Genomic DNA, 24,313 nt, shown 5'->3' with positions numbered 1-24,313 from the left:
TTTCTAACCATTAGAACGATATAAAATGTCAAAATCGCGCAAGAACTTTTAAGTTGAAAGAAGACAAAGATTTCTGACAGAATCGATCCATATATCTTAACCTTATTATAACAAAAATCCGACGCAATGCTTGCTACGAAATATAATGGAAATTTTCTATCTCCCCTTGATTTTTTATTTTTTTTTTTTAAATTTAATTTTGTATTCTGCTAGATTTTTTTAGATTTGAGAATATTTTGTGAATTACTGTTAATATTTGCTTCATTCAAAAAATAGAGAATTGTTTTCTTTTCTTACTACGTACAATTAATTTTGACGATTTTCCATTTCTTTTTCTTCACGCAATTTTAACACGAAAGATATTTTCTTACTTCTCACTGTTATAATTTTTTGTTATAGGTTACGATTTGTTTGTTTTCGCCTGCTATATTTGATCTGGATTCATTTTAAGTATTTTTTTTCTTCAAATAATTTAATTCAAATATTACAACAGAATTTCCTTTTACTAAATGAATCTTTTTACTTCTGCACTGTAGCGTTGTATTACATTATCAATTTTTCTACTAAAAGTATATTTTTTTGTTTACCATTTACTCTTTGTTTTTTTTTTACTTAATTTTGATGATAATGTTCTCTTTGTGAGACTCTCGTCTCGGGAGTTTACATAGATTTTTGGTTTTTTTTTAAATAATTTTTTCCCTCTTTTTCTTTTCATTTTCGCACATATTTAATTACCTTCATGATTTTTCTTAAACATTTGTTTCTTTCTTGGTAAAGAGACAGTGATTGAATGACTATATAAATTTACAACTTAACTTACGTGTTTGGTCACCTAATTTGTTTCATAATCATCATTTTTTTTTATTTTAGTTAAACGTCTTATCTGTTACAGTAACCGAGTTTTTTTTACCACCATTCTATTTGTATTTATAAATTTAAAAAATAATTTTTTTCTTGAATTTCATTTGTTACAATAAAAAAGAAATTTTCATTTCCAACTACGCATATTGCAGTAGCAATATTGAAACGTCTCGTAAAGTTGAAAATATATTAAATTATAAATTAGAAAAAAAAGAAATATATTTTAGATTTATGATTAGGAGAATTTATAAACTAAAGAAAGAAATTGAGAAAAATCACGGACATGTTTGATATTATTTTTTTTTGTTCATTGAATATGGATAAAAGTTTCGCCACTTATTTGTTTTTTATCTAAAACATTTATAATCTATTTATCATTAATTTTTTTCTTTTACTTTTCCACTCTAGAATGGTTAATACAACGTGTTTCTTCTTGCTATTTCACTGTACTTTCATTCCTGTTTACTTCTAGATGTTTGACAATGAATATTTTTTTTTGCTTGAATAATATATTTCCCAGTATAATTTGTAAAAATATTATTTTTTCTTTGAAGTGTGGTGTATATAAATTATTACAGTTTTCACTTTAATCCTTCTTTCTTTCTTTTTCCTTTCATTTTTTTTATTTAAAAAGAACTATATTTACAATTTTTGTTTGGAGATAAAACTCGACAATTAATAATTCATTTTACTCACTAATCTTTTTTTTTCTTTTTTTTACCTTTCAATATAATTATAATATTAATTTACACAACAATTAGAATAACTCTATGAAATTGATTATTAAAGAAACTTAAAATATTATATCATGTCACTGGTAATTTCTTCCTTTTTTTTTTGTTTAATAATTTTTTTTATCCCACATGCTCTATCACTCATACATTTTCTTTTTTAAATATATATTTAACATATTTCCCACTGAATTAAATTGTTATTTATGAACACAAAAAAAATAATTCGGCAATTATTAATTAAAGGGAGATTAAGTAACTGTAGCGAAAACTTTTGGGGAACATTTTCTTCATTTACGGAATTCTCTTGAAAATGTAAACATAAGAATAATAAAAAACGTCCAAATTGCATCCCAATGGGTCGTATTGTGTGACCAAAAAATCATTGAAATTTCAAGAATTCGATCAGAAATTTGAACGATTTCAAGGATTTCTTGGTCGCAGAATACAACCCAATCCATCCTCAAATCTCCATGACAAATAAAAGGAGTTCATTCATTTCTCTGTAGGAAAATCCCTGATTCGAAAAACAACCAGTATACGTAAAAAAAAATCTTGTTGAGAATTAAAAGAGCTTAAGGATGAGCTGGAAATATCCGGCAAAGATTTGTTTTAAAAATGAACACAATGACGTCATAAATGCATTTTTTATCCTTTCAGTGTATGAAGCATATGCTTTGATGATTCGTCACTGATATTCGACGAGGAAAAGACAAAAAATAGATTTATGACGTCATTGTTAGTATTTTTTAATCAATGTTTCCTGAATTTTCTTAGCTGATCTCAATAACTAAAAAAACGAATGGAAAATTTTGTTTGGCGAATTCTCATTCATTAGCTATGCTTCTTTCATACAGAGCTTTTGCGTTTCGAGTAGAATCGAAAGTCGTCAGATCGGACTCAAACTGGATGATTACAGATGACCCTATCCTACATTCCAAACATTCGTTCGTTTTTGGTCCTTTACAAAATTCCACGTACCTAACCGGATTGTTACGTCGATAAGGCATTTAGCCCATGTAGAAGCGGATAAACTCCTTTAGTGTTTTCTTTCACATTTAACTGCTTTATATTGAGGAAAAATAATCTATAAAGATATAAATTGAGCAGTCTATTCAAATAGAAAAAAGTGATTATAATTTTTTTTTAAATTCATGAAAAATCAATTTTTTCTCTGATCATTTTCTAATTTATGTTTTTTTTAATTTCAATTTGAAGACTGAATGAACGGCATAAGTTGCACTTGCTTCGAAGAAAAAAAAAAAACAAGACCACATATAATTTTGAATATTATTTAATTTTAATTAAATTTTTATACAATAATGCATTTAATTAATTTGTTTTTACACTCTAATTGAACAGACTGCACAATTGCATGGGATTATTTTGGATGGTGGAGAAAGAAAAAAAAACAGAGATGTACCAATGTTCTAACTTTTACCTATTTTCCAATATTTCTAATTGCCCCATCTTCCATTATTTACTTTTGTTTTTTTTAGGAAATAATAATTTGTGTTGCTTCTGCACTTTCTTGCATTTTTACGGTAAAATTTTTTAGTGATATTTTTTTTAAATTGTATTCTTATCACCTCCTTTTGCTATCGTGATATTAAAAGTTCTTTTTTTTTCTAAACCAGGGGGTGGTTTTTTCTCTTTCTTTCTCTCACTCTACTACAGTGTTACAAATATTATTTTTCTTCTTTAAATTGAGAGATTATGATGTATTATGATTCATTTACTAAACAAATATACAAATAATTTTTCTTTTTTTTTTCTTTAAATATTATAATGAAATTTTATCTATTTATATAATATTTTTTGTTGTTGCTAAAACAAAGACAAGAGGAATTACGCCGACTTAAAAGTATTCTTTTTTTTTCTTATTCTTCAGTATTTTTCATTTTTTTTTGTTAAACTCTTTTACCTCATACAAAGTCTAAAAAAAAACTTGGGTGGATAAAAAATAAAAAAGGGAAAAAATTAAGAAATTTAACTAAATATTATAACCTTTCAAGTACTATTTTGTCCACATTTACACCCACATCTTTCACGTTTTCTTTTGCATTACGTTTCGTAAATATTATATATATAGATTCTTTTTTTACTCTCATTTTATCTGATCATCAATAAGTATAATAGTACAAGTATAACAACAAACTTACTACAGTTTATTAGCACGCAGTGTTTTTATCATCTCATCTTCTGATTTTCTTTTACCACTTTTTTTTTACTGAAGCTAACTCCAACGTATTTTCACGCATTTCATTTGTTTTTTTCCCTTCATTTTATGTTCAATTAATATATATTTTTTACCATAATATGTATCATTTTGTAATTTAATTTAGTGTATTTTATATATAATTTTCTTTTAATAATTTTTCTATCTTCAGTAAATCATTAAGAGATGATTTTTTTACCTTTTTTTTTTTGAAGCTGCTACGAATAAGTTTTCCATTTTTTCTCCTTTTTCATCAACTACAATGGGTCCATAATTTCCATTCATTTTTTTTTAGATATAATTCATTGCCCTCTCGCAATGTTTTGTGTGTCATACCTTTTCCACAAACAAACAAAAACTAATCCACGATCTATCATGTTTTTTTTATATGAAAAATAAGGATTAAATTATATTACTTTTTTTTCTTTCATCTAATCAGTGATTATTCTCTAAGAATATTTTCTTCTCAACTCTCACACATCGTACACATTACTCACGTTTTCAACTAAATATATTTTTTTTCATCTGAATTACATCTATATTTTAATTTTTTTTTCTTCTTTTTTTTAACTCGTGTGTTTTAATATATTGATTTAAATTCTCTTTTCTTCTACTCACCTCCACTTGTATTGCGCTCTTTTTGTCTCTCTCTCAAGCTGGATTCAAATGGAGAATAGTATTCACTTTTTTTGCGAACTGAAGGAATTGTTGAAATAAAAGAGAGAATCCTCCTGTATTATTCTTCGTCATTTCAGCTCACTTTTCTTTACTTTTTGTGCCACACACAACTTTTCCATCCAAAAAACTCATTTTTTTTAGCTTTAGTTGAAACATTTTTCTTTTCAAAACCCTCCAAAAACTTATTTATAGAGAAATATTCTCATAAAAATTTTCTTTCGTCACATAATAGCAATTATTTGGATTTCGTTCTTCTTCTTTTCTTTCTCTTCTACTTCCTCAAAAGCCCTTGAGTAGTGTTGTGTGAGAAAAAGCTGGGTGAATTTTGTTTTGCATTTCATATATGGATGAAAAAGTCTCTCCGTGGACATTTGAGCGGGTGAGTAAAAGGGAAAATGAAGAGAGAGAGATAGTTTATCCCAAAGTCGTCGACGTTGCCATACCCATTTGGCTTGAAGCCCCAGCATCTGCTCCAGGTACTGCCGCAGAAATATCTCCGGCAGTTGATGATGACACCACATGTTGCGATATCGACTGACTCTCACCCTGTGGCAGCGACGTACCAGCCACTTGACTTGAGCCCGTTGCAACGGCCGCGTGATCATTCGCAATTGGCCCTTGCTGTTGTGAAGCACTATTTTGCAGAAGTTGCGCATTTAAGCTTGGCTGAATTGACAGCTCTGTATAAAGGAGACAAAATAAAAAAATGTAAAATTATTCCTTATTATTTAAATCAAAGGATGTTAACCCTTTCACGTGCATTGGGTAATACGGTGAAGCAAACGTGAATCATTTTATTTCTATGAATTTAATTTTTTTTTCAAGTTACTAACGCATCAAATTCTCGTAAAAAAGGCCAAAGAAGACGTTCTAATTGAGAAAAGTCCTCTTCAATGTTTCACGGGAACGCGAAAGGTTTAAACTATTGTTAAGGAAGATAGTTCTTGCTTTCAATTTAATCTAAGTCCTAAAATATAAAAAAAATCTTTTCTTATTTGTAGTTGTGATTCCTTTTCAAAGCTTCTGAATAATTATTTAGTATTAAAGAATGCCGAAGTCGTAAAACTTTCCAATCCTCTTGACTTAATCACAATTTTCCTTTTTTCATCCCCATTTAACGTGTAAACAACCCTCAAAAAGTTTCCGGGCAAGCAAAACTAACGTATTTTTGAAGGCAAATTTCAAGTGACTTACATCACCGGTTGTGGTCAACTGATTTTCAAAAATTTATTAGTTTTGAAAAGGTACATTTCTTACCTTTTTAAAATTGGTAAATTTTTGAAAATTGATCAACCACAGTCTGTGATATACTCAAAAATGTATTTTTTTCATTAGGTATGGTTCACTAAAACGGTTGCCACGGCCGAACCGCTTAACCGATTTGCATAAATTTAAAAGATTAGAAAAGGGAACTAAATTACCTTTTCAAATGATATCAATTTGTCAAAATCGGTGCACTAGTGGCCGAGATGCAAGAGGTCAAAGTAAAAATTTATGAAATCGTGAAAAAACACTTTTGCCTAAAATTATCAAAATGGCTGCCAAGAAATAACGGGTTACCCGATTTACAAAAAAATAACAATTTTCAAAAGGTGAGAAATGTACCTTTCCAATACTGGTAAATTAAAAAAAATCGTTGGACAACAGCCGGAGATATAGCCACTTGAAATTTGTCTTAAAAAATACGCAATTTTTGCTTGCTCGGAAACTTTTGACGGGTAGTGTAAATATGCGGGACATTCATAAATGTAGATTATTATTCAGATATCCGCTTCATGGAAATTAACTCCATGCTTCCAATAGACCTCTTTAGAGATTTATCTCATTGACTTTATTAAGTTTTCTCAATAATCGAGAGATAATCCAATTTAGTGCAAGGTATATGTTTATATTCAATATACACCACCCCCCGTACAAGATTGCAATAAAGAAGGAAAATTACCCTCTCTCTGCACAGAAAGGATTTTTTCTTCGTACTTTATTAATTAATTCCTGAATATACACTCACCGTGCTCCGTGAAATTAAATAGTGGCGGCAATTCATTTCCATTGGGGAGTCGCTGGTAGCATTCCCTTAGATCGCTGAAGAATGGATGCGCACACGCCTGTAGTGGCGTAATTCGGGCACTTGGAGTGTACTCCAGTAATTTCGACACTAAGCTAATCGCCTCCGGTGGTGTGCGAGCACGGAAAACCTTTTTTTGTGCAATTCACGGGTGTTTTTTTTGTTGTTTTCCACCAAAAGTCATCGTCGTGCGAAGAATACGCCAAGTAGGAGAAAAGAGAAAAGATTTTGTTTTTTTTTTAATAATTAATTAATTAATTAAAGAATGACTGAAATACCAAATTGATTTATAAATGTGTATTAAATATTATATTCACATTATGAATTTCTGTATTTTTTTTTGTATCAAATTGCTTTTCTGCAATTCAAACAGTTTGGGTCACTGAGGAGGTACTATCCGCTTATAGGTGGCAAAATCTTTGTACAATATTTGTTTTTAAATTGCTTTTATAAGAATATCGTGTTATTGTGTAGAAAGAAAAAGAAGAAAAGTTGAATATTAAAGAGCTAAGTATAAAAGAAAAAATATAGAACTAAAATATTCTGAGCACAACATAATCATAAGTATTTGGGTACTGAAGTCAAAGTTTTAGCCCAAAAAAGTAAAAAATGACGTCGATAATATAATTGTTATTTGACCATTTTAATGCATGTAGATAATTTGTGCTTCTTTAATGACTTTCAATGAGGTCTCTTTACGCTTTAGGTATTGAAAGAGACAAAAAAAAAAAAACAAAAATGGTGACGTCATTGCTTGCATTTTTGGACAAATATTTTTAAAGATCTGACCTCAGTGGGAAATGGAAAGACTCTTTAGATGAAATTCACTAGTCATACACTCTTAAGAACTCTTGAGAAAGGCTTAAGTTTTCTTAAAAATGTCATAAATTTTCTTAAGAACAATTTAAGATTTATTAAAAAAAAATAAAATTTCTCTACTTTTCACATTCGAAAAGATTTCTTTAGTCAGGCTGAATAAGCTCAAATTCGTATTTTTCAAAGATTTTTCCTAATGGTCTTCAGGCATCTAAATTCGTAAAAATCATCGAAAAATATGTATTTAGCTTGACTTAAGAAATCTTAACTTTTTGTTTAATAAAACTCAAGAAATTCCGATGAAAAATTGAGAAATCCTTAAACTATCTGACTAAGCGAATTTCACTCTTTGACATAATTAAACTTTTTTTTAATTCTCTAATACAAAATTTGTATCCAGAATGTTTTCTCAAATTACAAGTTTTTTCATACAGAAACGAATAAAATTTTTTTAAAAAAGACAAAAAGTAAAAAAAAATTCTAAAGATAAACCACAAAAGGTATACTTGTACATAAAAATTGACTCTTTCATCCCCACTGACCCAATATATTTTTATTTTTGTCTATATAACACATTTGCGCACTCTTGCACAAAGCCCGTAAATTATTTCATTCATATATCTTTTATTCGCCAACATCTTTTATTACATTTAACGAAGTAAAAAAAAAAGACAACAAAAACGGGGTCAAAGAAATTGTGTCAGTAGATCCAAAATATTTCCCATGCAAATGGTACACAAAAAAAATATCACAAGTTTTTCTTCAATTATTCTTATTTTATAATGCAGCACATCTTCTCCACATTGGCATTACTGCAGTTTTTTTAAACTTTTTTTTCTCCTTATGCACATAAACATTAAAAAAATAAAGAAAAAGAAAAGAAAACATAAACAATACTCTCAACACTCATTCCTTTTTTTTAGCATTTTTTTTTCATATGCATTGCAAGTCTTTGGGACAAATTCAAAGGTGTCAAATAAAGAAAAAGAATCGCAACATTAAAAAAAAAAAACATAAAAAAAGAACGAAGTTTTGTTAGATTTAATTCTTGTGTGAGTTGATTTTTTCTTTTGCGCTTTTTTCTTTTGGTTTATTATCCTTGTTCCAACTACTGAATCGCACATTAGCAGCTTTGCTATGTTGTTGTTGTTTTTACTTAGCTGTGATTTTATTATTATGATTATTTTCTTTCGATCATATTCTCTCAATTTGCACTCAAAAGTTAGTGTGAATGCCATTGAAAAAAAAAACAAAATTTATACATATTTTCAAAAAAAAAAAAACTTTTCACAGGTTTTTGACTGTACAAAAAATTCAAAAAAAAAAAACAGAAGATTTGCATATCTTCAAATAAAAAAAATCACTGCAAAATACAAAATTTTTTCAAAAGAAAATCTCATGAGACGTTTCATTGCGTTCTAGGCAATATGGCAGTGAGTTTTGTTGCGATCAGTGTTGTTTCATTTTTTTCTTTTATTTTAGAAGAAGAATAATATAAAACTGATTAAGAAATTAAAAAAAAATGAAATGTGAAAAGAAAAAAGAAAAAACCAACTTCTTACTCTCTTGCACTGTCGTTCAGTGGATGGAGGTGTATTTAGCTGCATTTTCTCAAGTAACAGCTGAAACGAAGTTAAGTCGTTTAAGCAATGAGTGTTGATTTCACTGTTTTCAGGGTTTTCAGAGTTTTCAGGGTTTTCAGGCTGAATAATTGAAAAAGAATTGAAAGAAAAAAATGGAAAGAAAAAAAAGAAAAAAATATCGGTAGAGTCTCGCTAGAAAATTGAAGTTTCATCACTTTATTATAATATTTTCTTGATTTTTTTTTTCAAACAATGAAAACAAGGTAATGGTATAATATTGAGATAAATATGTAGAGAGACACATCCCATTCAAAATGCCGCATGGAATGGATTTATAATTTGATTTGATAAATAAATAACAAAAATAAAATGTGTGCAACAATGCTGTGAGCTCCTTCTCAACTTTGGGAACAAGAAAAAATGCACATCTTTTGACCACCAACTATTGCATCACCACAAAATGTTGTCTGAGAAATGCTTTTAGTGTACAAAATACAAAAATTAATTGAAATTGTATTTCAATATTTTTTTTCTTAAATAAATTTTAAAAAATAAAATTAAAAATAACTCAAGACTCACCTTTTGCCATGGATGGCTTTTGATTTGTGGAAACTTGAATTCCGTATAATTTGGATTCATTTCTCTAATTTGTTCTCGTGTCGGCGTACCAAGAACCTTGATAATCTCCACCAATTGATCAACACCCGAATCACCCGGGAATATTGGTTGTCCCAGGAGGAGCTCAGCCAATACACATCCAGCACTCCATACATCTACATGAAAGAAATATTAATGAGAAAATGATTTTTTTTCGTGATTTTTCTCATATTATTTATTTTTGAAATCTTTAGCGTATCTCAGAAAGGCTGTTTGGATGACTAATTAACCATAAAAAAAAACTAGGATATTTAACGATTTCTTGCAAAAAATGTACCTAAGTGGATGAAATAAATAAAATAAATAATGATTTCTTTACAAGTCTAAAGAAATCATTTTAAAGACTAAAAAGCGTAATAAGTTTAACATATTGACGTTATTGGATAATACGTTAACCTAAACGGAACAATATTTTATTTTCTGGAATTTTATTGAATTTAATTGATTTTATTTGAATTTACAAAAATGTGACTGAATAAGACGATTTGACTGAACAATGTGCTCTGAGAATAGCTATTGTGATAAAAAAAAAACGTGATAATGTGGACGCAAAAGAGTTAAAAATGAATTTTTAAGCGTTAAAAAGAATCGTCAAACGTTAAAAATGCATATAAAAGCTACAAATTCGAATAAACGACCCATTAATATTAAAGTATCTTGTTTTCCAAAAAATAAAAACACGACATTTTAAAGATTTCTGACTACGCCCTCTGTCTTTAATAAATCCAGAATGAACTTTTATACGAAAAATGCGACATTTCGAACGCTGTTTTGCTTCTTCATCAGGTCCACAATATATGATGCAATGGATAAATTTTTGTCCATATATTTCAATTCTTTTTTTTTATAAAACGATTTTCTATAATTTAAGGGCAAAAATATGAAAATTATATTTCTCTTTTTAAAAAATATTAATTCAAGTCATTAGATCTCAGATATTACTTCTAAATAAAAAAATCAATAAAAGATCTGTAAAAAAATACAAAAACAATAAAAGGTTTGTAAACTTCTTCTGTACAAGTGATTGCACAAAACATTTGATGCAATTCTTAAGAGATAAAAGAAGAGGTCAGAGTTTAATATTTACACGTGACGTGAGATATTTTTGGCTATCACACTCAATTGAATTAAATCATTCCATTCTCCCACATTGGCATTGGATAGTTACTTACTACACAAATAGAACTCTGTCACATGTCAATTAATTGTAAACTTTATCAGAATAATTTTATTAATTACAGGAATAATATTTCTTTTGTAAAAATAACAAATATGTAGAAAAGTTGATGTTTTACTTTTTAGAGAAATTACAAACTAATAAAATACTTAAATGCGTAAAATGAAACTTTATAATGGAAAAGTTGTGGAAAACATTTTCTATGAATCTGTATAAATTTTCCAAGAATCAGTACAATATTTTTCAAAGTTTAACGAATGTTTATGGAATCCTTTTGGTGAATATAGAATGGACGGACATACCAGGTAGGGAGAGTAGTACTACCTATACTTCAATGTTGTGCAATTACAATTGCAATATACTGTACTTCACATACAATAGGTGTTGTCAGGGTGAAATTATGAAATTTGCCCACGCACATTTACCTCCTCCGCCTCACTCCCCAAAACCAAATTATTTGTCGCGCTCATCTGGTCATTTAATAAAATTTTGCTATACATTTCATTGCCATCCATTTCCGCATAACTACACTTAAACTTCCTCCCCACAATTTACGCCATTTAAATACAACGCACCATTAAATGTTTAGTCTCAAAGGAGCAATGTTATGGGTTCCTTTTTTCTCTTTATTTCTCCCTCTCTCTCTCGTTGCTCTCTCATGAAGGTTTTTTTTAGTGCTATAAATATTTTAACCACATGTCTACGTGTTGTTTCACTTCCATTCAATTTTCACCTTTAGAACAGCAAAATTGAGCAATATTGTCTCGATAATTCTCATTTTTCGGGATGTTGGAAAAATTTTTCCCCCCACATCGCATCGTAATAGGAAATCCATTTTGAATTTTATCAATTTATATGACTTTTCCTCATATAGAGATAACTTAAACACAATAAAATATTTACGCATATACATACTACCAACTCTTTATAAAATGTTTATTTATTCTCGAAACGCTCGGTTTAGCTTTGTTTTTCAACTTGCCCCATTGAGTTCTTCTTTTTCTTTTTTTTTCTTATTGCTCTCACACGAGAAAGTTAAATGTATATGATGTATTTGTGCCATCATTATACACATTTTTAATGGACAATATTTAGTATAAAATTGCCATGAAAAGGAAAACTCACAATGTGAAAAATTATTTTGTTGAAAATTGAAACATTTTTCGGCGTTTAGGTAATACTTGTGTCTATACATTTTTTCCAGTGCATTACAATGTAATTTTCAAATTGAAATTACATTCTGAATTTGCGGCAAAAATTAATGATTGAAACTTCTGCACTGATGATTTAAATGAAAAGATTTTAATTTTAACACGAAATAATTCCAATGAACTTTTTTTTCACGTGAAAAGAGCAAAATTTCTGGTTTATGGTATTGTTTTAATCTTCCATGGAAATTTTAAAATATTAACATATTATCCTGTGTGTTAAAATTGGCATGTAATTATGTAATATTCCATTTCACAGCTAAGTACACAGATAGACATAAATTATTGTTGAATATAGCGCAGATAGATTCTATGTAGCTCTTCTTCTGGGTGGAAAAGTTTTGATTTTAAAATGAACTTTAAACTCCATCCATATTCAGCGAGGTGGTTAAGCATTAACTTATGACTAACTTTTTTTTTAAAGTATTTTATTAATTAACAAGTTTAGAGTCTATTTTTGAAAAAATGACTTAATGTCTTTTATCTAAAAATCAATTTATTTATAAACCAGCAGAAAATTATTAATTTTTAATTGAAAAATGTACTGGTAAGCTGACCAAGCTTACGGGAGCTGTGTTTCTTTCAGTGTACCAATTTTGTGAGAGCAAACTAGAACGCGAATTAATATAAATACGCGCAAAGTCGGGAAAAGTTGAAAAGTCATACCCTAAGAAATGTTTGGAAGGCCATATCTCGAGAACGGATCCATAGATTTTCATAAATTTTTTTTTGTTTGAAAGGTCTTGAAGTCAGCTATAACATATCGAAAAATGAAAAAAATTTATGTCGCCATTTTCGAAAAATTCGAGTTCGAAATTTTCGAAAACTTTGTTTTCGATTTTAGCGCCTCTTGCGGTCATTTCTCGAAGTTGCAATGTTCTAGACATTTGTAGGGTTTCATGAAACCTTTCATTTGCGCTTGAGTTGATCAAGATCGGACTTGTAGAACCCGAGATATGACATGCTAACTTTGGAAAGCTATATCTCGAGAACGGATCCATAGATTTTCTTCATTTTTGGCATGAAGCTAGATAATATGGTCAGCTACAACATATCAAAAAATGAAAAAAATTTATGTCGCCGTTTTCGAGATATTCATCGAAAACTAATCGAAAATTTTTTTTTCGATTTTTGGCCCCCTAGCGGTCACTTTTGAAACTTCGAATGTTCTAGAGAGTTGTAGGGTTTGTTGAGATCTTTCATTTGACCCCGGGTTGATCAAAATCGGTCAAGCCGTTTTCGAGTTATGGTCGATTTTCGATGAAAAATTGTGGCGGCCATATTGACTAAACGGCTTGACCGATTTTTGAAAATGAGGTATCGTTGGAAAGCTCTTGATGTCCCCTACAACATATCAAAATTTCAGATTTTTAGCTATTACAGGGGCTGAGATATAGCGAAAACAAAATTTTGAGGTTATTCAAAATGGCGGACGCGGGGGTGGGGGGTAAAATTTGATGTCATAATCGGACGTCTTCCAGTCGATATTTAAACTTTGCCGTTTACCGCAAGTCTCTATCTATCACCGTTCTCTTGTAATTTAGCAAAAGGTTCCGGACGGCCGGCCGGCCGGCCGGCCGGCCGGAAAAAAATTTTTTTGGCGCATACGTTTTTTGGAATGTGGGGACCCTAATTCGTGCTTATCCCAAGTTTGAGCCCGATCTGACGACTTTCGATTTTGCTCGGTACACAAAAGCTGTGTCTGAAAGAAACACAGCTAATATGGGTGAAATTGGGAATATCGGAAAATTCCACCGACTTTAGTTACCCCACTGATGACTATATTTACCTCACCGAGTTTAAAAAAAAAAAGTCAGAAGCGGAAGGGTTCAGGAAAAGCTCGAAAACTTATATTTCCCGTGGAGATACAGAAAAATGGTCTGAGACAAAGTTGTAGGCCAGGAAATTTCCCATAAGAATGACCTATCGAGGAAATTTTCATGCCCTTGGGGAATCCTGCAGATAAATATTTATGCAAATTGATTTTCCCCCGGTCTTCCCTATTGCAAAGTAATATAAAAAGGGGGAAAAATGAATGAAGTAAATAAAGTTTAACTAACCGATTTTTGAAGTGTAGTTTATGGCTCCAAAAATAAGTTCTGGAGCACGGTAGTAGCGTGAGCAAATGTATGAGACATTTGGCTCTCCTTGAATTAACTGCTTAGCACTTCCGAAGTCGCACAATTTCAGCACAGCCGTTTCAGGGTCCAGCAACAGATTTTGTGGTTTAATATCACGATGACAAATACCTAACGAGTGTATGTATGCAAGACTCCTAAATAATTGATACATATAGAGCTGAAATGAGAGACATAGAAGAAAAAAGAAAAAAAAACGCAAGATATTAATTATTAACACGTGATTCTAATTTATGATCAATAGTAGTGCAAGAAAAAGTGTTTTTGTGTGTATAAACTCACCCTTATAAAGTTGATTGGTATGGTCTGCTTATTTCTGGCATATTGACGAGCCACTTTGTAGACTGTCTCGGGGATGTACTCCAATACTAAATTTAAATAGACCTCATCCTTCTGCATGGATGAGATTGTTTTTTTTTTCGGGGATTGAGCGGAAGTGATTGTGGGATAAAAAAAATGAAACAAATCAGTTACAGAATGTCCAGTAGAGATTACAGGTCATAAAGGTACGCATACACACACAGAGAAGTTTTTCGGGTACACACATTGAGCACGAAGAGGTGAAGAGAAAAAAATGTAATTAAAATTTAAAGTGCTAAAAACTATGTGGTAAATTTAGACAAATCATTTGCACAAGGAGAAACCGTGAGGAAAATGAGAAAAATACTTTTTTCATCTTCCCCCCTCCCCCATTCCTTCTTCACTTTTCCACCTTATTTTGTTCTTTTTGAAAACACACATATTTTCCTCAATTCTCTCATAGGAAAAATTTTCATTGTACGCGGTCAGCTAATAAGATCGTTATGAGGTATTTCAACAATATTGGACAGAATGATTAAAAACAATCAAAAGATGGTGGAGGTGTGATGGATTGGGTTTAAAAAAGAAAATCCTTCCTATATCCTTTAGTATATTGATTTTACCTCTACCCAGCTTTCAGAGCACCCTGTTGCAAAATTTTCCTATAGATTGTGAAGTAAATAAATTTTGTAAATTGAACAAAATATGTTTATAAACTTTTTTTTTCTTAAATTAAACACGAAAAGGAACGAACTCTGAAATCAACTTGAAAATTCTCTCTTTCTCTTACACAATCCAAACACTATAATGGTGTGATGATGAAAGTCATGCAAAAAGAATTTTCTCTCCTGTGCGTTCTTTTTTTTCTCTCTCCCTCTTTCCCTACTTTATATACCTTCTTCACACAGCTCCTAATTTCAAAATGCAGTAAACAAAATTTTGTAACAAGAAAAATAAATCTTTTTTCTATCATAAAGGAAAAATGCAAAAAATAAAAATTATTTGTTTCACCTCTTCCGCATACATTTTCAATTAAATTTTCTCCATATTTCTTCACAAGTTTGACAATATTTTCACGCTTAAAGTTCAAAACTACATGCTATTTAGAATGTAGATACCTAACATGTAGTAATGCCATATCTTTTTCCCCCTGAAGCTGTGTACAAATAAACAACATTTCACGTGTTTCACCCCAAACACCATGTTTTATTGAGTTTCAATCCTGTGAGATTTAATCTCATAGCGCGCTACAGGTATAAATGTAAAATTGCATCAGATTCATAAAATCATTCATCTGTTAATCACTGAAATATCCGTGGATGCGGTGTGTGTCATGGAAAAACAAAATATAATTGTAGTTCAACTTTCATGGAGATTCGAGAAGAACAAATTAAAAAAAATAATACTTGCAGAAAGGTAAACTGTTGTGATTTGACAGATTATTTAATAAAATATAGTAAGAACATACAACCTGTGTCAAAGATATTTTAGCTAAGACACCTTTCGCACTGTTTCAGAAAAATTTTGGTATTCTGACTGATTACTTTTGGACAGTCAAACTGATTTCGAAAGAGCAATATGAGTGTAAAGATAAAAAAATATATATAAAACTGGCTACTTTGTTTAAATCTTTCATAATCTTCATTTAATTAACATCTGAAGTGCAAACGACTGCTAAAATGAAATGTGTCTTGACTAAGAGGTCTTAATGTACCTACTAATCTTTTATTTTTGTCAATTTTTTTTTTCATAGAATCATTGGTCAATACTGCAAATAATCTTATCTACTCCTACTGTTCGCGAAATTTCCTGAATTATACGCGATAAATTACACTTTATTACGGAGCAAGTACGTTTTTCACCACTCGAATTCACCACTTCGAGTTCGCGCCAAATTAAAATATTATTTTATTTTATAAGTTTTCAGAACACCTACAATTTCAGAGTTGTAGGAGTTGTAAGACTTTAAGTGATTTGTGAAAAAAAAATATTGCAAGATTTTGACAGTTCTTCTCTTTCTTTCGATAAAATTATAAAAAGGAATAATACTTCATAGGAGATCTTTGAAATATCAAGATTTCAAGCGAATCTCACGGGTTTCTTGGTCGCTGAATTAGGTCCATTATTTCCATATTTTTTGACATTCTTGAAGAAATGAATAATCAAGTTTCAAGTTTAAAAAAAAAATGAATAAAAAATTCATATAATTTGTCAATTTGAAAAGTCAAATTAACTTTGTAAAGGAAACTTTCCCCATGGTGGATATTCAAACCTATTAAATTTTACGTCCTTCCACATAAGCATAGCAAGGAATCAGGCGCGTAGCGAGGGGGGAGTTTTGGGGGTTTTAACCCCCCCTCGAGCTAAATTAACTTTTGATCAAGTATCGGAAGAATCACTAAAATTTTAAATTTTGGGATCTTTTTTTCTCATTTTCTTTTATTAAAACATTCACAATTTACATTTTACTTAATATCAATAAATGTCTAAAATAAAAAACAAGTTTTCTTAAAAATAAGTTTTCAAAAGATTTCTTACGAATCCTTAAGGAAAAAACTTAAGATCCTGGGTGAAATTCACTAGTCAGACAGTCTAAAGCAGGGTCTTAAGATTCCTTAAGAAAGACTTCAGTTTTGTTAAATTTTTTTTAAAAAGTTTTCCTTAGATTCTTTAAGTTGGCTTAAAATTTGGTAAGAAAAATCTAAAGAATCTTATTTTTTTCCTAAGAAATCTTAAGTTTTCTTAAGCGAAACTTAAGATTTTTAAGTAATCGAAGAAAATGTATATTTGTGATGATTTTTAAGAACTTCAATGCCTCAAGACAATCAGTAGGCGGATTCAGCACGCGTCACGCTATGTCAGTACTCTACATCGGTAGTCTATATCGGTATACCGATATAGGGTATTTGTGCATTTTGGCTATATGGATTTTAAAGAAGTTCAACAGCCATACAATTAAATATGAAGAAGAAGAAATTTCTACACCCCCCCCCCCCGACGTACAATTCCAAAAGTAAAAACCCCCCCTAAAATTTGGCTCTGGCTACGCCCCTGCAAGGAATGATATTTGTAAATTTCAACAAATGCATACGACGCACAAACATATCAATCGTTCTCCCTTCTGCTAAAGAAATGCGGCTTGAGTCTCAAGAGAAATTTCAACCACGAAAGGAGATGGGTTCGAATAAGAAAGAAAAAAAAATCCTCGTTGTATTTTTTTTGGCACTAACCATTGACTATTTTTGTTTTCTTTTATTTGACATCATTGATTTTTTAACCCCAATTGGCGACTCTCACTTTTTTTTCTTCCACTCAGCTCTCTCCCTCCCAGCCCCCTCTGTAGGATTCCCATCCCACATGTATCCCACGTATCTAAGTTTGTTACTTAATCAAATTGTTGCCCTTTTGTGGGGAGAAAATAGCACTTAAGAGAAATTTATTATATGAAGGGTATGTGCAATTGCTACACTCAAAAAATATCATTCAATCACACCATTAGAATTTAATGAAGAATATTTTTAAAATATTATCTTACCTTTTCACCACTCGAGTAGAAAAAGTATTTGAGTTTGACAATGTTGCAGTGTTCCAGTCGTCGCATTATTTGCAATTCGCGGTTTTTGAATCTCTTGTCCTGGAGCACCTTCTTGATGGCCACCAATTCGCCGGTGTCACAGAGTTTTGCTTGGAAAACAACACCAAAACTCCCATTTCCTATGACTTTTGTATCAGTGTAGGAGACTTCTTGGGGTCTATCGGGACCTTGGCCGGGTGTTGCCACCACTGTTGTCACTTTCGAGCCATCCTTACCTGTAAGCAAGTCACCACACAAACGTTCAATACAATTTAATGAATGATTTTCACACAAAAAAAATCTCTTTTTTATAATTTATTTTAAGAAATTTTTTCGGAATCAACAAAAAAAGAATTTATTTATCTATTCCCCCTTTTTCGTATCAATCACCTTTATTAATCAAATGTTCACCAATTGAACTTTTTCGCGAAAAACATTGCAATAAATTCATTTCTGTATCAGACAATTTTTATGTATTACTATGCTTCTTGATACACCGGTTGATAAAGTACATTTGATCTGGTCAACGTGAAATCACATAAATTTAAGGTTGCAACTCACAAGGATATTATTGTGCATTAAATAAAAACTGATAGGTACGCGTAAATGCCATGCGCAACGCCGGATATGTGTTGTCCTTCCTTCCTCATATGCAAAGAAGTTGTAAATTTATTTATTTTTTGAATTCAGAAATTAAAACTTATGTTATGCAGCTTGCCAATTAATAATTGATCTTTCACGTAGGTACCTATTAAAATTTTAAAAATAAACCTTAATCATGTTGTCTATTAATACCAATCATTATAGAGAAAAATATTGGAGTAGTTGCTCAACATAAACTCTTCATAATTGCTTTAGCCCTTTTTAGCTGTCCTCTAATTAATTCTGAAGCTACTAAAATATAATCAGACGTATACTAGAGTAAAAATCTTACGAAAAACTGCATAATAGATTATTATCATAAATATTATTTTAATTTTTTTGGTCTTTTTTTTTTGAAAACATAGCGCAAGAAACGATTTTATACCGATTTGATTTTAATAATCCCCCCGACAAATTTGCTATTTTTTGCATGATCCTTAAATTTTTTCGCATTTGAAATGGATAGATAGAGGCTAATACTCATAGGTAAAATTTAAAAAATTCTATTCTTCCTAATAACTAAGACATTATTTATCTTTTCTCTGTTTTTTTTGGGTTCTTATTTTTTTCATGGCTAATAAAACTTTCTAGAGAGCTGCACGATAACCAGCCTAATTCACCTAATCCTTTATCAAACAACTTTTAAAGGACTCTTCGCGCAATTCTGATAATCTTTTATCCAATCCAATTTATCCCCAAAATTTAGAATCTCTCCAATTTATGCGAAATTGAAAGACATTGACTGCAGTCTACTTTACATCCCCCCACATTTTTTCAGACAGTGAGTATCACTTGGGGAAACTATACAGTGGTGCTTGTGGCACAAACAAGAATGCGCAACTCAGACCGGAAATAATATTCACCCGGAGGTACACCACCGGAGATTTTGTTTTCTTCCTTCCTCAATCTTGTCGCGAAGGAGGATTTCTCTGTGCACAGGGAGGGAGAAGTTTCTCAACAAAACATCTCTGTACAGACTCCCATCGATCCATGTTGATGCTAATTTAATGATCTGTCTTCCAGAAGCCCCGTCAATGGCAAGGAAAAAAAGAGTCGCATGCACCTTTGATACAATGCCACAACTTCTCAAATCACTTCACACTCTTCCTGGCCATTGTCACAGATTACTCGCCACGATAGCTAGCAGTCCGATAGTGGAGACAATAAACCTTATCAACCTGATATCAGTTTTCTTTCATTTTTTTGTTTCTTCTGCGCACCTCAATGAGCTATAGGGCAGTGTCTTCAAATTGCCTTTTATCTCATTGTACATTCCAGGTTTTTCTATGTTGCAGGACTTTTCGAGAATCAAATGAATCCTGATATAGAGCTTTTTTGGGGGGATGAAGCAGGCACGACGGGTTAATTAGCATACATAGAATATTCTGATGAGAAATATCTTAAAGATTCTCCGTCATTTACAAATTTATGAATTCACACTCCAATTAGCACTTTTTTCCCGGGGGGCATTTTATCATCACCTAGCCACCACACCACCAGCCCGCAAAAACTTTCTCCGCACTGTCTTTTAGGCCAAAAATTGCGACGCATTTGGCCAGTAGAAGTGGGGGTGGAAAAACCCCCTTCACAGCAATAATGATAAGGTTCCCCCTTGGATGGCTACGAGGATTCACACAGGGATGATTTGGAGGATTGTAAGTGGGGGTGATGATTTTTGAGGGGCAGGAAGCTTACTGGAATCGCTGGAATCACTATCATTGTCCTCCTCTCCGCTCGACATTGCCCTTAATTGTGCGGGGGAAGCTCCCAAGCAATGGTCGAGAATGAACTAAAAGTGAATTAGTTGGCACTATTGCGAGGGAGTCTGGTGTGCGATTGTGGGTGACAAATTGGATGTGCGAGGGCATTTTTTGACACATCTCGTCGCGAACTCAGGGGCAGATTGGGATTCCTCTATCGGTCGCAGGCACGGACCCAGTCGTCCATCTTTGAAAAGTCACACACGGAGTGAGAGAAAAAGATGGCCGAATGGCGCGGCTTTCTCGCACTTTTCACATCACATTTTGGGCCTAATGCAGGGTACTACGGTGCCCCTGTACTGGCCAAAAAGCTAACAAAGGGCATGAACAATGGAAACTTACTGCTTATCTTAACGCCACCCAGCACCAGATTGGCTGGTTGCTGCTTTCCTTCGGCGAAGGATGTTGTTCGCGGACGTCCACTCATGCTGTGCGCCCCGTGAAAAAGTCCTCTTTCGCCTCCGCTAACCCAAACACCGTGTACGGGAATGTAACACCTACGGCCAGGTCCTTCACGTCCTTATCTACCGCACCACACAGTCACCACCTTGTCGCCCCACAAAAATTGGGGTTTTCTTCACCTCCTTCGGGAGATTATCGGGGTGTGTTGGTGCGCCACACAAAAGTTGTTCACAAGTCAAAAGAGACACAAAGCACCGTCAATTTGCTAACATTTCTCCACCCTGGATATATGTCCACTGCACACCACGGCAAAAAGGATTCCTTCTGTACAATTTTCCTCCACCAATTTCACACACAAATTTTCTTTTTCGAAAAAAAAATCTCTTCTTTTTTTTACTTTCAGCAGTTTCGCAGCGCCCTCAGTCCGCACTTTGGGAATTTCTGTCAAATGTCTCCGTGTGTGTGTATGTGTGCGATTTCTCAAGTTATCGATTTTGAAATGGATTTTTACACCAATTTTAGCCCTTTTCCATCAATGATTTTTCCACAATCAAACAATATAAGCACAGCTGTTGCCTTTTCTATGCACTTTTCACCATTTTCCACACTAGATACCTTCTCGTTTTTACGCACGATTTTTCATAAAAATTTTCTCCTTCAACTTTTCTCACACTCTTCTTCGTCTTTGATTTTATTTCAAGTCAATACTGATTGTCAAAAATTCTTGCAGTTTCTAATTGCAAAAAAAAGATTGTGGTTATGCTCCAAAAGCTCTTTCGAATAAATTTTCTCGCAGATTCCCTTTTTTACGTTTATTTTAAGGATCAACCTATCCTTCTCAGCTGTGACTAATTATTTTACATTGACTGTTCCCACGCAACTTCCTGAACTTCTTCGGGTGTGTCCTTAATCACAGCAGGCATTAGATTCATTTCCATTCTTTCCGGAAGGAACTTCTCAAGGCGCCGAATGTGCGATGTAACAATGATCCCGTGCACCTGACGTTTGTGCTGTGTGAGATGATATCCCTGGATGAAGCCCTCATTGCACACATCGCATTTGAAGCGTTCCCCGGTGTGTCGTCGAACGTGAGCTTTGAGATCATTGCCCTGGGCAAAGCTCTTGTCACAGTGGGGGCACTGGTAGGGCTTCTCTCCTGTATGCACACGTGTATGAACGAGCAGGTTGTAGGCACGATGAAAGCCCTTGCCGCAGACTGTACACAGGTGTGTTTTCTCACCTGTGTGATAGCGCTCGTGTACCGTGAGATCCGTTGCACGCGGGAAGCCTTTTCCACAAAAGCGACACGTGTAGGGTTTTTCTCCTTTATGTCGTCGCAAATGGATAACCAGGTAGTCATTGCGGATGAATCTAAGACCACATTCACTACAGAGGTAAGGTCGTTCATTCGTATGAAGCTCATTCATGTGCTCATTGAGCTCCTGGCGTGACGGGAAGATTTCCTTGCAGAATTTACACGGACGTTGGCCATCATCGAGTTTCACAGGTATTCTCCGTACCCGCAGCTTCCGGGAACGCTCCTTAGGTGGGTCATTGTGACTCTTTTCGTGTCGATTGAGAATCTTTTGCCGTGAGAATGCTCGTCCACACTGCGAACACTGGAAGGGTTTTGCAATTTTTTCCTCTTTGGCAACACATTCAGCAACCACATGAGGACTCTTCCGAGGTCTTCCTCTTCTTTTGATTATTCCCTTTTCTTCCGGAAGTTCCGTGTTCATTGAAACTTCTTCAGTAGGAACTTTATTCCCATCCGGAGGCAAGGTCAGCTGCATATCATTCAGTGTTAAATTTTGTTCCTCATTGGCTAAAATTTCCTCTTCACCGCGGATCTTCTGGGCTTCCTGAGGGGATCCTTCGTATTCCTCTACTTTTGGCGATAGCAATTGTTCCTCGACAACTTCCAGGATTTCCATTACTTCCCCAGTCTCGCGCTTAGTGCTTCCTTCATTTTTGGCATCGAATGAGAGCTCCAATCCCTCCTCATCCAGTTGACCAAGCAACTCCCAAAATTTATCATTTGATTCTTCGCAGGTTGTTCGAAAACGATAGGCAACATGTAGATTCTCGTGACATTGTTCACAAACCCCTTTGGGGAGTCTTTCATGGTCAGCAATCTGAAAGACAAGGCAGTTCTTGGATAAAAAATAATTCATTTGTTAGGGGAAAAACACCTGGAATTTACCTGTGCACAGAAATGGATCATAAAGATTATATCAGAAGAAATTATGATCTTCTCCCCCTTTTGCATACAAACTCTGCAAATGGAATCACTCAATTCCATAATTAAGCAGTTTTCCTGTATGCAGGAACTGCAGGAAGTACAGAAAAACACAAATTAATATTTTGTCCGGGGATTTTTTTTTGAGTTGTCAAAAAAATCACTAAGAATGAGGTTAGAGGGATTAAAACTTATTGGGCTGTTCCAAAAGTAGGCTAACTCCCATATCGTTATTTTTTTGGAACTTTCACTTATTTTCCGGCATTTTTCCTGGCCAGGTGGAGTTTTCCTGGCTGTAAAGCAAATTCTGAGTGGATTAACTCCAGAAATAATTCAAAAAATCAATTTCAAGAAAAATTTTTGGTGTGGGCAAAAAAGTTTCCAGTGGCGGCACTCTTCGAACCCAATTCCAGGAAATCCTCAGTGAAGCCTCAAAAACCCCCGGGATACATGCAGAGTGGGCCCTAAAAAAGCTCCCTGAGGCAGGAAAAGCTGGGAAATAGCGTAAGAATGAAAAAAATTGGATTTTTATACCGCCGCCTAATGTGTTTTGCACAATGTTCTGATTTTCGAGGTGAGAACCAAAAAATACATAAAAAGTCCTAAAAATTGCATTTTTCGTAAGAAAATTACTTAAAATTTGTTTAGGGAAACATGAGATAGTTTATTTTCCCTTTTTACCATTTTTTAATTTTATTTCAGAAAAATATTGATTAGTTTATTCGTCCCCCGCGACACCCCCCAAATTATATAAGAACAAAGAAGTTCAAGAATAATCCACTAAAGTTCCCATTAATTTTCCCGCCAATTAGCTTCCCGCTAAATATTTTCCCGCCAAATATTTCTCCCGCGAAATATTTATATTGCGACATAAAAACCCACCAACTTCCCACGATAGGGCAAAATGCATCATAAGCAAATCTCGACATTCTGCAAGATATGCATTCTCAATTCCCTTCGCGTCACATCAGAATTGTCCATAAGCAATTCTCCCCACCACTATTTTGTATAAATCCCATGTAAAAATTTGTGTATAAATAGAGTAACTTTATGCAAATAAAATCATTATTAGGACAGCACTCCAACCGTGTACTTCGTCTCTAATAATCCTTTAGACTGGCCCCATGGGCCGGTCTAGAGTTAGCCTTTAGCTCCCAAGTGAACATCCCAGGAAGTAATTCTCGTGGAAGTTTGCCCAAGAGTAAAGGTCTAAAGGTCCCAAGTGGAATCTTCCCAGAAAGACTCTGCCCAAGACCTGGATAAA

General features: G+C 32.9%; 2 protein-coding genes across 14 annotated transcripts; both read right to left on the bottom strand.

The window, feature by feature from the left end:
- Positions 1-2,870: 2,870 nt before the first annotated feature.
- Positions 2,871-21,514, bottom strand: LOC129796371 (protein kinase shaggy). 13 transcript variants are annotated; one of them, XM_055838225.1, is made up of 9 exons: positions 20,751-21,510; positions 17,968-18,242; positions 15,056-15,094; positions 14,415-14,525; positions 14,055-14,292; positions 9,532-9,725; positions 8,932-9,072; positions 6,497-6,683; positions 2,871-5,168 (listed from the first exon to the last, which is right to left on the bottom strand). In XM_055838225.1, the coding sequence occupies exons 1-9, from the start codon at positions 20,833-20,835 to the stop codon at positions 4,903-4,905; spliced, it is 1,536 nt and encodes a 511-aa protein (XP_055694200.1). In that variant the 5' UTR covers positions 20,836-21,510; the 3' UTR covers positions 2,871-4,902. The 13 variants fall into 13 exon arrangements, with proteins under 13 accessions (XP_055694200.1, XP_055694205.1, XP_055694202.1 ...); XM_055838230.1 differs by having other exon boundaries at positions 8,932-8,991; XM_055838227.1 differs by lacking the exon at positions 20,751-21,510 and adding an exon at positions 20,344-20,501.
- Positions 21,515-21,607: 93 nt separating this feature from the next.
- On the bottom strand, positions 21,608-23,420 carry LOC129796372 (zinc finger protein 260-like). The gene is made up of 2 exons (XM_055838240.1): positions 23,014-23,420; positions 21,608-22,945 (listed from the first exon to the last, which is right to left on the bottom strand). Exons 1-2 carry the CDS (start codon positions 23,110-23,112, stop codon positions 21,668-21,670), a joined length of 1,377 nt encoding a protein of 458 aa, XP_055694215.1. The 5' UTR covers positions 23,113-23,420; the 3' UTR covers positions 21,608-21,667.
- Between the last annotated feature and the right edge of the window lie 893 nt (positions 23,421-24,313).

Source organism: Lutzomyia longipalpis, chromosome 4, assembly GCF_024334085.1.
Source record: "Lutzomyia longipalpis isolate SR_M1_2022 chromosome 4, ASM2433408v1".
Classification (NCBI taxonomy): domain Eukaryota; kingdom Metazoa; phylum Arthropoda; class Insecta; order Diptera; family Psychodidae; genus Lutzomyia; species Lutzomyia longipalpis.
This window is presented reverse-complemented; position numbering and strand designations above follow the sequence as displayed.